Source organism: Podarcis raffonei, chromosome 8, assembly GCF_027172205.1.
Source record: "Podarcis raffonei isolate rPodRaf1 chromosome 8, rPodRaf1.pri, whole genome shotgun sequence".
Classification (NCBI taxonomy): Eukaryota; Metazoa; Chordata; class Lepidosauria; order Squamata; family Lacertidae; genus Podarcis; species Podarcis raffonei.
This window is the reverse complement of record NC_070609.1, coordinates 82,140,656-82,154,838: the sequence shown is the minus strand read 5'-3', so window position 1 is coordinate 82,154,838 and position 14,183 is coordinate 82,140,656. Positions and strand designations below refer to the sequence as shown.

General features: G+C 49.9%; 1 protein-coding gene and 1 pseudogene across 7 annotated transcripts in view; one reads left to right on the top strand and one right to left on the bottom strand.

Moving 5' to 3' along the window:
- Positions 1-14,183, top strand: part of RAP1GAP (RAP1 GTPase activating protein) — a 103,659-nt gene that overhangs the window by 51,195 nt on the left and 38,281 nt on the right. For 5 of the 7 annotated variants that reach the window (XM_053401189.1, XM_053401188.1, XM_053401185.1 and 2 more), the window contains exons 4-7: positions 8,447-8,482; positions 10,820-10,867; positions 12,057-12,095; positions 13,698-13,883. In XM_053401189.1, the coding sequence (XP_053257164.1) occupies positions 8,465-8,482; positions 10,820-10,867; positions 12,057-12,095; positions 13,698-13,883 (291 nt within the window). In that variant the 5' untranslated portion in view covers positions 8,447-8,464. Of the gene's footprint in view, positions 1-6,691; positions 7,100-8,446; positions 8,483-10,819; positions 10,868-12,056; positions 12,096-13,697; positions 13,890-14,183 lie in introns of those variants that run through there. The other 2 variants (XM_053401186.1, XM_053401184.1) reach the window with 2 other exon arrangements.
- LOC128419913 (iron-sulfur cluster assembly 1 homolog, mitochondrial-like) lies at positions 1,763-2,277 on the bottom strand (annotated as a pseudogene).

The window sequence follows — 14,183 nt, the reverse complement described above, 5'->3', positions numbered from 1 at the left end:
TTGGCCTGATCCAGCAGGTTCCTCTGATGTTCTTAGCATCTTTTCTTCCATGCGCTTGGCATTTATCCTTCAAGGGTGGTGGGGAGTGCAGAGCAGGAAATTCATAGAATCATATAGTTGGAAGGGACCCCAAGGGTCATCTAGTCCATCCCCCTGCAATGCAGGAATCTCAACTAAAGCAGCCATGGCAGATGGCCATCCGACCTCTGCTTAAAAATCTCCAAGGAAGAATAGTCCATTATCTCCCGAGGGAGACTGTTCCACTGTCAAACGGCTCTGACTGTCAGAAAGTTCCTCCTGATGCTTTGTCGGGATCTCCTTTCTTGTAACTTGAAGCCATGGGTTCGAGTCTACCCTCCAGAGCAGGAAACCCTCCAACCAGCCCTGCTCAAAAGAATCACTGACCTCCTCCAGTGATCTTGATAAAGGTGACTAGAAGCCATGGGTTCGAATCCTACCCTCCAGAGCAGGAGAAAACAAGCTTGCTCCATCTTCCATTTGACAACCCTTCAGATATTTGAAGGTGGCTATCATATCTCCTCTCATTCACCTCTTTTCCAGGCTAAACATACCTAGCTCCTTCAGCCGTTCCTCATAAGGCTTGGCTTCTAGACCCTTAATCACCCTAGTAGCCCTCCTCTGCACATGTTCCAGCTTGTCAACATCCTTCTTAAATTGTGGCACCCAGAACTGCACACAGTATTCTAGGTGTGATCTGACAAAGGCAGAAAAGAGAGGTACTATTACTTCCCTTGATCTGGACACTAGACTTTTGTTGATGCAGCCTAGAATAGCATTCACCTTTTTTGCTGCTGCATCACACAGTTGCCTCATGTTAAGCGTGTGGTCCACTAAATCTTTTTCACATGTTCTACTAGTAATTTTTCCCCATCTTACATTTGTGCATCTGGTTCTTCTTGCTGAAGAGCAGAACCTTACATTTGTCCCTATTGAAATTCATTTTGAATTTCATTTTGAATAATCCCAATTCTGTCTTCAGAGGCATTGGCTACCCCTCCCCGTTTGGTGTCATCTGAAAATTTGATGAGCATCCCCTCAGTTCCTTCATCCAAGTCATTTCTAAAGACGTTGAACAACAACGGGCCCAGGACAGAAGTCTGCTAACTTTTTCCCCAGGATGACGAGGAACCATTAATGAGTACTCTTTGTGTTCAGTCAGTCAACCAGCTACAAACCCACCTAATATTTATCTCACCCGGTCCATATTTTACCAGCTTCTCTGCAATAATACCATGGGGGACTTTGTCAAATGCCTTACTGAAATCAAGATACACTATGTCCACTGCATTCCCCTGATCCACCAAGCTTGTAACTCCATCAAAAAAAGAAATGAGATTCGTGTGGCATGTCTTCTTTTTGATAAACCCAAATTATAATTTTAAAAACCGGAGTGTGTGTGTGTCAGAGGGTGTACCACTTCAGGGCCTGCCTGCCTGCAGAGGCTGTTGCTTCTGACGTCCATCTCCAAATCCTTGTTTTAGACCAGGGGCCTGCAACCCTTTTCAGCCATGGGCCGGTCCACTGTCCCTCAGACCATGTGGTGGGCCAGACTATTGGGGGGGGGATGAACGAATTCCTACACCCCACAAATAACCCTGAGATGCATTTTAAATAAAAGCACACATTCTACTCATGTGAAAACACCAGGCAGGCCCCACAAATAACCCAGAGGTGCATTTTTTTATTTTTAAAAAACACAGTACTTTTATTCTGCTGGAAAGGCAGCTGCATATTACAAAGCCTAAAGCTGTGAAAATGCACACACTGAGTGATTACTTCAGAAACCAGTTTTGTGGTCTTAAAAGTGACAATCCTGATGTTTTAAATGTTAAAGCTTTCTCCACAACCACATGTTCCTTTGATGTTTGGGTTATTGAAAACAAATTCAATGGACAGTTTGTCTTCTATATAGTCCATTTCAGTTCCTAGAAGTGTGAGTTGCGCTTTCTTTTCGATAAACACTCTTAACACCATCCTGTACTACTTCCTCATCAGAGTCCCCCTTTGATTTTGTGTATTCTAGTGTATAAGAAAGCCCATTACAGCCTCTTGTACGGACACCAACTTTAACGCCTGCATGGTCAGGTTTGTCTTTAAGCAGTTGTTTTATCTTCTGTACAGCAGATGGGGTCAGTGTAAGGGCGGCTCTAGTGGCCTGAATCTTCCTCTTGCTCATGGCCAGCTGAATGGTGGCTCTGACCATGGAAGAGGCCATCTCTCCCACTCCACCCTTTCAGCCCCGTCCTCCGAGGTTGTCCATGGACACGGTGCATGGAGCGACCCAAGAGATGCATTTTAAATAAAAACCATATCCTACTCATGCTGGTAGCTTCGAGAACACTATCCAACCATCTCGTCCTCTGTCGTCCCCTTCTCCTTGTGCCCTCCATCTTTCCCAACCTCAGGGTCTTTTCCAGGGAGTCTTCTCTTCTCATGAGGTGGCCAAAGCATTGGAGCCTCAGCTTCAGGATCTGTCCTTCCAGTGAGCACTCAGGGCTGATTTCCTTCAGAATGGAGAGGTTTGATCTTTTTGCAGTCCATGGGACTCTCAAGAGTCTCCTCCAGCACCATAATTCAAAAGCATCAATTCTTCGGCGATCAGCCTTCTTTATGGTCCAGCTCTCACTTCCATACATCACTACTGGAAAAACCATGGCTTTAACTATACGGACCTTTGTTGGCAAGGTGGTGTCTCTGCTTTTTAAGATGCTGTCTAGGTTTGTCATTGCTTTCCTCCCAAGAAGCAGGCGTCTTTTAATTTCGTGACTGCTCTGATACCTCACCATTTTTCTCCAAGGAACTCAACGTGGAGTAGATGGTTCTCCCCTCCCCGTGTCATTTAATCTCCAGGCGACTCCCTGGAAAGACTCCCTCGAAAAGACCCAGATGTTGGGAAAGATGGAGGGCACAAGGAGAAGGGGACGACAGAGGACGAGATGGTTGGACAGTGTTCTCGAAGCTACCAGCATGAGTTTGACCAAACTGTGGGAGGCAGTGGAAGACAGGAGTGCCTGGCGTGCTCTGGTCCATGGGGTCATGAAGAGCCGGACACGATTAAACAACTAAACAACTCATCTAAAAACACACTGATTCCTGGACTGTCCGCAGGCCAGATTTAGAAGGTGATTGGGCCGCATTTGGCCCACAGGCCTTAGGTTGCCTACCCCTGTTTTAGACTCAGTTTCCCTCCTTTTTGAAATGGGGAGAGAGTGCTGTTCAGTCAGTGCTCCATCCCTGCAAGGAAGAGGAGCAGGAGCAGGAGGCAGCCTCTGCACAGACCCAAAGGCTTGCTTCTCTTCTCCCTTCCTCCCTCCCGCCTCTGAGATGCAAATGAGGCACACAGAGAGGTGAAAGGGCTCCTTGTTTGGGGCTCCGAGAGCGGCTGCCAATGTCAATGGAGCAGAGTCCTTCGGCAAAGGAAGTGCCCGCCTGGAATCTCCTGCCCCCCTCTACCTTCCTCCTCTGGGAGAGTGGGGGGCTGGGGGGGGGGGAATAGGCTTATGTGAAAACCACCAGCAGAAATGCAGGGAGGAATCCCAGCCCCAGCCCCTGCCGCCTTAGTGAAGTGACTTCCCCAGGGCACAAGCCTGGGCAGTGTGTTTGGAGGTACTGGGCTGCCCAGACGACAGGACTTGCTGATGGGTTGCAAAAGAAAGCAGAGCAATATGTTTGGTACCATCCTGGCAGCAGGAGTCGCTGGGAGGAGGTGTACAAGGCGCCATCCAACCACCTTAGGAACCCCACTTCAGATTTGTGCGAGATTTACTCCCGAGCCTTCTTTTCTCTCAAATATATTGCATAAGGCAGCAGAGGTTTATTTTATTATTTATTATTTTTATAGATTTCTTTATTTGGCTTTTCAAATTAAAATTTTACAATCACAAACACACAGCGTACAACATAAAAACAAGATTTCACAGAATCTCCCAGACTTGCCTCCTCCCCTTTATGGGTCCTATTATGAATCATTTCCTCCTGCATCTTTCATAATAATCCAAATCTTTTATATCTCCATTATATCCAAAATTCACCATTAATCTGCAAGTGTTATTCCAATGCTACTAACGATTATAACTGTTTACAGTGGTTTTTAAGATAAATCATAGATTTCCCCCATTCCTTTTTAAAATTTCGGTCTTCCCGATTTCTGATTCTTCCGTTCATTTTTGCCATTTCGGCATAATCCATCAACTTGATCCGCCATTCTCCTCTGGTCAGGACTTTGTCCTCTTTCCATCTCTGGGCTAGCAGAGGTTTAGGGTCAGAGTTTTCCTTCTCCAGTGGATGAGCCCCTCTTGCCCCTCACTTGGTATGTTCCCTTAACACTCCGTACACCTTCCCCAGGATTTGAATCTGTGTTTCCTTAGAACCCAGCTTGCCTTTGTTCCAAGCTGGGGAGAGCTTAGAGCAGCTGCTTGGCATGCAGAAGGCTCAATCCCCAGGGAGAGACTCCCCAACTTGAAATCTTGGAGAGCCTTTGCTGCCGGTCCGTGTAGGCAGCACTGAGCTAGATGGACCAGTCTCCTGTCTCAGTCTAAGGCAGCTTCCTGCTTAAACCAGCCCTTCAGAACCATGAGGACTGGGATCTTGATTCATTTTTTAAGGGAAGGACCGCAGCTGCATGCTGGAGCCCCTGCTGGGCCTACAGAAGGAAGGCCCCAGGTTCAGTCCCCGCTGGCAGCATCTCCTGCCCGAATCCCTGGAGAGCCATTGCTGGTGCGGGGCAAGACCTGCCACTGGGCATTGGCCTAATCAGCACTGGCACGACACCAACATCTCTGTGAAACAGAAGATTTAAGAAATGGGTCCTCAAATGCATGTTTGTTTGGGCTCAAAGAAAGATGGAAGACTCCTAGTATTTAAGGCAATATTGCATTGGAAGATCCGACTGTGAACAAAACACCTTCCTATGTTTGTCTCTGGAGGGCGGCTTTGCTTGCTGGTGGTGAGGGAGGCACTTGGCACATGCTCAGAGGGCCATGCCCATCATGGCTCCATTTGTGCCGGGCTTAAGAATCCCGAGATTTGAAAGAGATTCTGGCCCTGGTGTGTGAGAGAATCAACTCCACTCTGAGAAGAGGGGGAAATGAGAGAGGGAGGGGGTGGTCTTGGGCTATCCTCATGAGACCTCCATGAGGCCTCAAGGACCTGAGAGTCTATTGAGGATCTGCTGTCCTCACTTTCCCCATATCAATTAAAGGATCAATTAACTGGTTAAAAGAGCACTCTTAATTCTCTCTAATTAACTTGCTTTGATGGCCTTAATTGCAAATACAGACGAGGTGGTTGGGGGCGAGGGGAAGGCGAGAGAAGGAGAGGTTATTATTATTTCCTCAGTTCTGCTTTCACAGAGTTATGGCTGGAGGCTGTGCCACGTGTGTGTGTGTGTGTGTGTGTGTGTGTGTCCGTGTGTCCTGGGTATCTGAGAGATCTTGGATTCCTTAAGAGAGAATGAAAGTCTGTACCTTGAAGAATCATAGAATTGCACCATTATTACCGATAAAATAGAAACAGCTTAAAACATGGGGCAAAGACACGCATTAGAAAGCAATCCAAACCTAATAAAATCAAAGCACACAAACATATATCAGACTTATTCAAAAATACAATAAGAACACAGCAGCCTTTCCTTAAAACACAGTTGTAGAGTTGGAAAGGGGACCCAACCTTATTGTAATTTTAGGCCTTTAGGCCAAGCTTTGCCTTGTTTTATATGTTTGTGTGTGTTTATACACAGACACACAAAACAACAACAACAACATATAAACACACAGAATTATGCATTTGCAGCTTACAAGCATGGAAAGAAAATAAAGTCCCAACCAATCGCTTTTCCATTATTGCATCCATCAAAACTTATTTACATTGTTGAATTTATCTTAATGGAAAGAAGATAAAGACCCTACCAGAGAAGAATGGCAGATTAAGTTGATGGATTATGCCGAAATGGCTAAAGTGACTGGAAGAATCAGAAATCAGAAAGACTGAAATTTTAATAAGGAATGGGGGGAATTTATGATTTATCTTAAAAACCACTGCAAACAGTTAAAATCGTTAGTAGCATTGGAATAACACTTGTAGATTAATGGTGAATTTTGGACATGATGGAGATGTAAAGGTTTGGATTATTATAAAAGATGCAGGAAGAAAGGACTTAATAATAGGACCCACAAAGGGGAGAAGGGAAATCCAAGCAGATGCCTTGGAATCTTGTTTTTATGTTGTATGTTGTATACGCGATTGTAAAACTTTGATTTGAAAAAGCAAATAAATTAATAATAACAATAATAATACTTCTGAATGGAACAAAAGACCCCCAAACTATAAGCATTTAAATAAAACAATTTCTCAATGCCAAATGATAAATTTTGAGAAATGATGGGAGATCCTCCTCGCTTCCTTCTCCTCCGCCCTCTTCTTCGCTGCTGTGAAACTTTGCCTTCTCCAGATGTGAGTCCTGGAGAGAGAAGCTCTTTTTTCCTGTTTGGGGGCGAGGGGAATCCTAGCAGCGACGCGCCTCCCCTCCACCTTCCAGACTCCCTCTCTCCTCCCATTCATCCCCCTCAAGTGTAGGCCAGTTGCCATGGCGACCCCAGTGGTCCAGGCCCCAGCCAGCCAGCTTCCCTCGCTGCCTCCCTCCCCCATCTCTCTTACACACACGCGCGCGCACACACACACCCGGGAAGGGTTGCATCCGGCTGCAGGGACCTGCCTCTCCTCCGGCAGCACCTGGCTCCACGCCCAAAGAGTACACACAGCGCAGCAGATCCCAGCAGATCCGCCAGGCGGGCAGGGGATAACCCCTGGAAGGCTTGCAGAGCTGGCTTCCCTCCTCTCCCCGCCGGGCTCCTGCGACCAAGGAGGCGGAAGGGAGCTTTCGCCATGGAAGCTGCCCATCCCGCGGCAGAGGCACAGAGCCTCCAGCGCCCCGGGCCGGGTGTGGGCAGGATCTGAACCCGAGACCCACGAAGCAGCAGCAGGAGAAGGAGGAAGGCTGATGGCCGAGTGGCAAGCCCTCCCGGGGAGCCCCGGGCTGCCCCCTCCTCGGAGGAGGGAATCCGTAGAGGATGGCTGGAGCGTGAGTTAACCCCTCTATGGGGGGCTGTGTCTTGGCTTTAGGGGGTGGCGGCTGCCACAGCCTCTGGGGGGGGTCTGGGGGTCCCTGCTCCTGATGACCCTTGACTTAGGGGGGCAAAGAGAGCAGGCCATCAAGGTGGGTGGGGGGAGGCAGGAAATGTACAGGAGTTTGGTGGTGGTAGAGCAAGCAAGGGGCTCTATCTGGTGTTAGTCCTACTCAGAGTAGACCCACAGGGTTTCCCACTGGGTGGCCGCAGTGAGGGCAGGGTGCTGGGCGTGATCCGGCTCTTCTTGCATTTCCATGGAACTTCCAAGTCCAGAAGCAGTCTATCGAGATTCTTAGGTTCTTAGGGGTATTTGGCGAGAATGCTGGACTAGATGAGCCTGTTTTCACTCATTCAAGTGGATGTGTAGGGCCGTTGATTTCAGCGGGTCTACTCGGAGTAGCCAGATCCAGGGCAGGCGGAGTTTGTTTGTTTTTTTGTTAGGGTTTTTTTTTTTTTTTTTTTGCAAATTCAGAAAGCAGAGTTGTCTTGCCGGGTCCCTCTCTCTTTCTCCCCTGCCAAGCGCTGACCTCCTTCCAAGAAAAGTCATTAAGCCAGCCTTGTGAGGAAAGAGCCTGTTAACCCTTTGTGCGCTGCGCTTCTGGGCTCTCTCACCTGCTGCTGCTTTGTGCAAGGGGGGGGGGCGGGGGAGGGCGACACTGATCTTCTCCTGGTGAAGCAGCCATGTTTGTGGGCACGGGGTATGCCCAGGACCCTGCAGATCTGACAGCTGGGGAGGGGTGAAGGAGGTACAGCTCTTCTCTTGAACCCTATCTCTGCCGCTGCTGTGGATTCGCTACATAGACCCTCTCTCAGACTCAGTGCCACCTCTGTGAAATGGGAAGAAGGCCAGCCTACCCCGTGGGGTTGTTGTGGAGGACCGTTAAGATCCTTGCCAGGGTTAGTGTTAGGGGATGGTCTGAACCCTTGGGGTGTTTTTCTGGTTCGAGGACATTGACTGGGCCCAGATCCACTAACCCTCTGACCCCCCAGTGATGCTTAGATGCATACCCCACCACCTTAAAATTTCCCTGGGTGACCTTGGGGCCAGTCACTGCCTCTCTCAGCCTAACCTACCTCGGAGGGTTGTTGTGGGAAATTGCCCACAGTCTTTTGAATACCCCTGATTCTTGCATCGTTTTCAAGTGCCTGTTTAAAAGTGGATCTTGCCAACTCTCAGGCTGGGTTTAAAGCCTCTTTTTTGGGGGGGGACAGGGGTTTTTTTTTGGGGGGGTGACTATTTCTGACCCCTTCCATGCAGCCAACCATCACCCACTACTTGCTTTCTCCCCCATCTCTTGCAGAACACAGAGCTGTTTGAAATGATTGAGAAGATGCAGGTGAGTCAAATTTACTTGGCAAGACCTGCCTGGACTTGCACCCGGGTCTGACAGAGGTAGACCGGAGGGTGACCAGACACTCGGGGGCAGTCTAGGGGGAATGTGGGCAGGGCAGGGGCTCCTTCCTGCCCCAGGGGATAAAGGTGTTTTTAGGACAAGGAGATATTTGGGCTAGAAGCAAGGAAGGCAGGGAGAAGCAGCTTTCAAGAATGGCCTTCCCCAATTTGGCAGGATTTGTGTGTGTCTGTTTTGGATTGCAGCCCCCAGCAGACAGCGCAGGAGATGGTCAGGACTCTGCACTTGTAGAGTCGGAAGGGTCCCCTAGCGGTCATCTAGTCCAACCCCATGCAGTGCAGGAATCGCAGCTCAAGAATCCCTGATAGGTGGCCACCCGACCTCCGCAGGGCCTGTAGGTAAAGGTAAAGGTACCCCTGCCCATACGGGCCAGTCTTGACAGACTCTAGGGTTGTGCGCCCATCTCACTCAAGAGGCCGGGGGCCAGCGCTGTCCGGAGACACTTCCGGGTCACGTGGCCAGCGTGACATCGCTGCTCTGGCGAGCCAGAGCCGCACACGGAAACGCTGTTTACCTTCCCACTAGTAAGCGGTCCCTATTTATCTACTTGCACCCGGGGGTGCTTTCGAACTGCTAGGTTGGCAGGCGCTGGGACCGAACAACAGGAGCGCACCCCGCCGCGGGGATTCGAACCGCTGACCTTTTGATCGGCAAGCCCTAGGCGCTGAGGCTTTTACCCACAGCGCAACCCGCGTCCCTGGCTTTCAATTTGAACTCAGCCTGATCTTTTATTCCCCTTCCTTCCCTCCCACTCCCCTTTTTATGAAGATTATCCGCTCTGGGATCCCACAGCTAATTCTCCCCTGGTCTCCTTGCTGGCCCAAATAGGCCTAATTTAGCCAGCTAGCCCTGGTGATCATCTAATGTTTATTGGATGGAGTTCCCCCCTAAATTGATTTTTGAATTCTGAATTTATTCTTATTCCTATTTTATACTGTATTTAATGCTGGTTTTGTTGCATCAGTTAAGTGTTTTAAATTTGTTGTTAGCCGCCCTGAGCCTGGTTTTCTGAACCGGGAAGGGAGGGGAGTAAATAAAAATTTATTATTATTATTATTTATGAAAAACCTCCAAGGAAGGAGAGCCCACTGTCTCCCGAGAGAGTCCATTCCACCGCAGGGGTGTGCGCATATGTGCGTGTGGAAAAAATGCATCTCTTTGTGCTACGTGATGCAAATTTATACAATTAGTCATTGCACGAAGACGGTGGATTTATCTAAAGTGTCTTCTGTGGAAGCTGAATGATAGAAGATTCAAGACAAATGAAAGTCCTCCTTCGTGCAGTGCATCGTTAAACTGTGGAACTCCCTCCCACTGGAGTGATGGCTGCCAACCTGGATGGCTTTAAAAAGGAGAATTAGACAGATTCACTAGCCTTGACGGCTATGCTCTGCCTCCTTGCTGGAAACCACAGAAGGAAGGGTGCTGTGATGCTCAGATCCTGCTTAAAGGATTCCCATAATATGCACCAGGTTGGCCGCTGTGGAATTAGGATGCTGAACCAGAGGAGCTGCACCCTTCAGCCTGATCCAGGAGGCTCTTCTTACATAAGCTGCTCTGGGAAATTCTTTCACAACAAAGCACCAAATGACTCACAGGAGCCTGGCTGGTTGTGGGGCAGGACAGGCTGGGGGGCCGGATGGGAGACGGCTTTGGTATTGCTCAGTAAACAGAAGAAAGGACCCCAGATCTGTGCATGTGAGAGAGAAAGAATCTACAGTTGCAAAGGGAAGAGACCTCTTGTTTCTCTGCCCCCCCCCCCGCCCGCCACCTTTTCAGGGATTTAATCCGCAGGAAAAGGTGGTGTTGGAGGATTCTGAAATCTCAGCTTCCTAGAAACTGTCGCTGAGGCATTGGGGGATCCACGCTCTGTGTATGCTCAGAGGGGATTTTCAGAGAGGGGCTGCCCCAGCTGAGAGAGAGGCGATCCTTGATGTTGCTTCTAGGCCTGAAATGTGGAGGAGCTTTGACCTGACCCCCCAAATGCCACAGACCTGGCTGTCTTTTAAAGCAGGGAAATGGGCAAGCGGCTTTAATCCACATACAGAAGCGTCCTCTCAGAACCGCCTCTCTGTCAACATACTCCTTTGTCCTGCAAACATCATTGTCCCGTTCCGCCTTGCCTGTCCTTGTGCCAAGCAGGATGTGTCGTCGCCGTCCTCCCCGCCCCCCCCTGTTCTCCAAAGCAAAGGTGCTCTTGGCTTGCACGGGGGGGGGGGGCATGGCCAGGTGTTGACTCTGGCCCATCCATGTCTCTTACAGGGCAGCAGGATGGATGAACAGAGATGCTCCTTCCCTCCTCCGCTGAAGGTATGTCCCTCCTTTCCTCCTCCTCTCGGGTACCCGTTGGGCATTGGGGAGAAGAGGGCAGCCCCAGGCAACCCGGGCCTTCCTGAGTGCTGCCCCCCATCTGCTGGGAAATGGGGTCTTGCAGCCTGGAACGGGTGGGCGTTTCTGCAGTGGGTATCCTTTAATAGGCTAGCCTTCCTTTTAGCTTGGATTTTGGGGGCTCCAGCCTGTGCTTCTGCCAAGCTCTGCACGACTGGCAGAGACCCCTCTGTCCCCTTCCCCTCTCAACTCTGGGAGGTCCAGCCAGGAAATGCAGCAATGTTTGCAAGCCGCTGTGTGGGGCTGTCACCCGGTGCCCCAGAGAGATCTGTCTTGCCTCGGATACTTCCAAGGAGTGGGGCTGGAGTTGTATCGCCTTCAGGCTTAGAGCCTGCACTGCACAAGGTCTCCCACTGGCAACATCTTCAGGTAGGGCAGCCTGAAATCCTGGAGTGCTGCTGCCGGTCAAGGTAGGCAACACTGAGCCAGATGGCCTAGTGGTCATAAGGCACGTCCTTATTTAAATCAGAAACATGAGGACTAGAATCTTACTTTGTGGGGAGAGATGCTGCCAGCCAGTGTTGGCATTGCTGAGCTAGATGGACCCAAGGGTCTGTCTTGGCATTAAGGCTGCTGCTTCCGTTCTGGCATCCTGTTCTCCCCACCCCTGCAACCCACACACACACACACATAGCCTAAACAAAAAAATTTTTTTCCTTCCAGTAGCACCTTAAAGACCAACTAAGTTAGTTCTTGGTATGAGCTTTCGTGTGCATACACACTTCTTCAGATACACATGCACACGAAAGCTCATACCAAGAACTAACTTAGTTGGTCTTTAAGGTGCTACTGGAAGGAAAAAATTTTTTTGTTTTGACTATGGCAGACCAACACGGCTACCTTTCTGTAACTGAAACACACATGGCCTGTGACTTTTACTCTAGGTAGAGCCCAGCTGGTACCTCATTCTGCCTCGTTTCACCTCCCGATCCTTGCGGCAAACCCATGTGGCACAAGTCAAGGTGCCTTTGAGGCTTCCTTTGAGGCTTCCTTTGAGGCTTCCTTCAAATTGTGCAAGGAGCCGTTTTGGTGAATTTTTACACAGACGTGCCCGCCCTTGTTTCTCCTTTCCCACAAGTTGGTTAACCCGACTCTGCTTTGTGTTTTGCAGACTGAAGAGGACTACATCCCCTATCCCAGCGTCCACGAGGTAAGGAGTGGGCGGTGTTGCAGGGAGAGAGGGAGGTTTGTCTTCTGTGGGCTGTGGTGGTTCTTCCACAGGCAGGAGCAGTCTACCTCTGGCAGGGTGGTTGCTTGGAGCAAGCAAAAATAAGTGGGCAGGTGGAAGCTGTCTCCTTCGTACCCAGAAGCATCAAGTTGGAGTTGGCCGCTTCTGGAGAGTGATGTGTTCTACCCAGCTCAGTTTGGCTCGGAGTAGATTTTGAAGGAACGTTCCTACATTAGTGATGGCCCTGGAGTCTACTCTGAGTCATACTGGTGCCGGATGCTGCCCAGTAAGTGGGGCCATAGCTGTCAACTGTCCCTTATTTGTCGAGAAAGTCCCTTATCCCAGCGCCGCGTCCCGCTGCTGTCCCTTATTGATGATGTCCCTTATATTTCCTGGGTTTCAAAGGAAGCAGCTCCTCTCCCTCCCTCCCTGCCGGCCAGGGAGGAGGGAGGCTCCAACTGTGTTGCTTGGCTGCGTTGCTCACCCAATAAGTAGTCTAAGAAAGATTGGGGGGTGGAGCTTGCATGCCTTGTGCTGATCAAATCGGCCGCATTGCCTGGGGACTGGTCTTTGCTCAGCGCTTCCCAGCGGAGAGGTGACGGTGGTTTTCCTTGCTGCATCCCCTTTGCCGGGTTACTGCGCTGTGGGAACCACCGCTTGAGGCTTTGTTTGGCTGCTGGCTGGGCCTTCTGCCTTTGGCTCGGAGGGGCTCAGAAGCTGAACATACCTGTGCTTGGAAAATCCCTTATTTTGGCTGTTGATCCCTTATTTTCAAGGCTACTGGTCCCTTATTTTCAAATCTGTAAGTTGACAGCTATGAGTGGGGCTTTGGTCTGAAGCAACGGTGGCTCGCTGTGACTTGTCTGCAAAGCATTTTGAGGATAAAATCGCTTGCTTCCACCGGGATCTTGACTTGGGATCTTGTTGCAGCAGATGAATCTCATGGAGTGTCCAGAGCAAAGTCTAGTCCAGTTGTGTTGGATGAGGTGATTAGTGCCTCCTTGCGAGAGGAGGTGGTCAAGGAACTCTTCCATCAGCTTCGGCTGGAGGCCCAGCTGTGCCCCTATCTGGACAGGGATAGCCTAACTTTCTAGGTTAGATTGCTGCAAGGTGTTAGACATGGGGCTGACTCTGAACACCGGAAACTTCAGCAGGTGCAGAAATCAGCAGCCATTTGGCTCACCAGGGCAAGACAGTTTGACAGTATAAGTCCAATCCTGGGGAACTGCACTATCTGCCAATTAGCATCTGGTCCCAATTCAAACTGCTTTGAATGGCTCCGGACTGCAATACCTTTCTCCATATGAACCAACCCAAACCCTGCGATCATCATCTGAGGCCCTTCTCAGGGCCAGAGGGTGGAAACACAAGAACGGGGCCTTTTCTGTGGTGGCTCCTGTTTGTGGAATGCTCTCCCCAGGGAATTGTGTTGCAAACTGCCCTGTGATCCTCAGATGAAGGGTGGTACAGAAAAGTAATTAAAAAAATTAAAAATTAAATAAAGAGGCACTTGAGAGGCAAACCCCCAACGGACCATTCCTGGTTATCTACAGGCACCTCGATCTTCTCTCACCCCTCTTCCAGGTTCTGGGCCGAGAGGGCCCCTTCCCCCTCATCTTGCTGCCCCAGTTTGGGGGCTACTGGATCGAAGGCACCAACCACGAGCTGTCGAGCATCCCTGAGACAGAGCTGCTCCAGTCCCCGACTTGCAAGGTGAAGTTGGAGAGCAACCACACAGCCCGGCTCTACCGGAAGCACTTCCTGGGCAAGGCAAGTCTGTGCCCCCTCTGCAGGTGACGGCGCCCTCCCTAACTCCTTATGGTTCCCACCCGCTTCCTTGACAAAATGCCTGAGCAGTTCCGATTGGCCAGTTTCCATTCCGTTCTAAGCTGCACACACACACCATGCATTTAAAGCATGTGACTCCCCACTCCCTGCCCACCAAATAATAACAACAGCAGCAGCAATAACAATAGCAATAATAATAACTTATACCCGCTTATCTGGCTGGGCCTCCCCAGCCACTCTGGGCGTCTTCCAACAGAATATTAAAAGCACAATAGAACATCA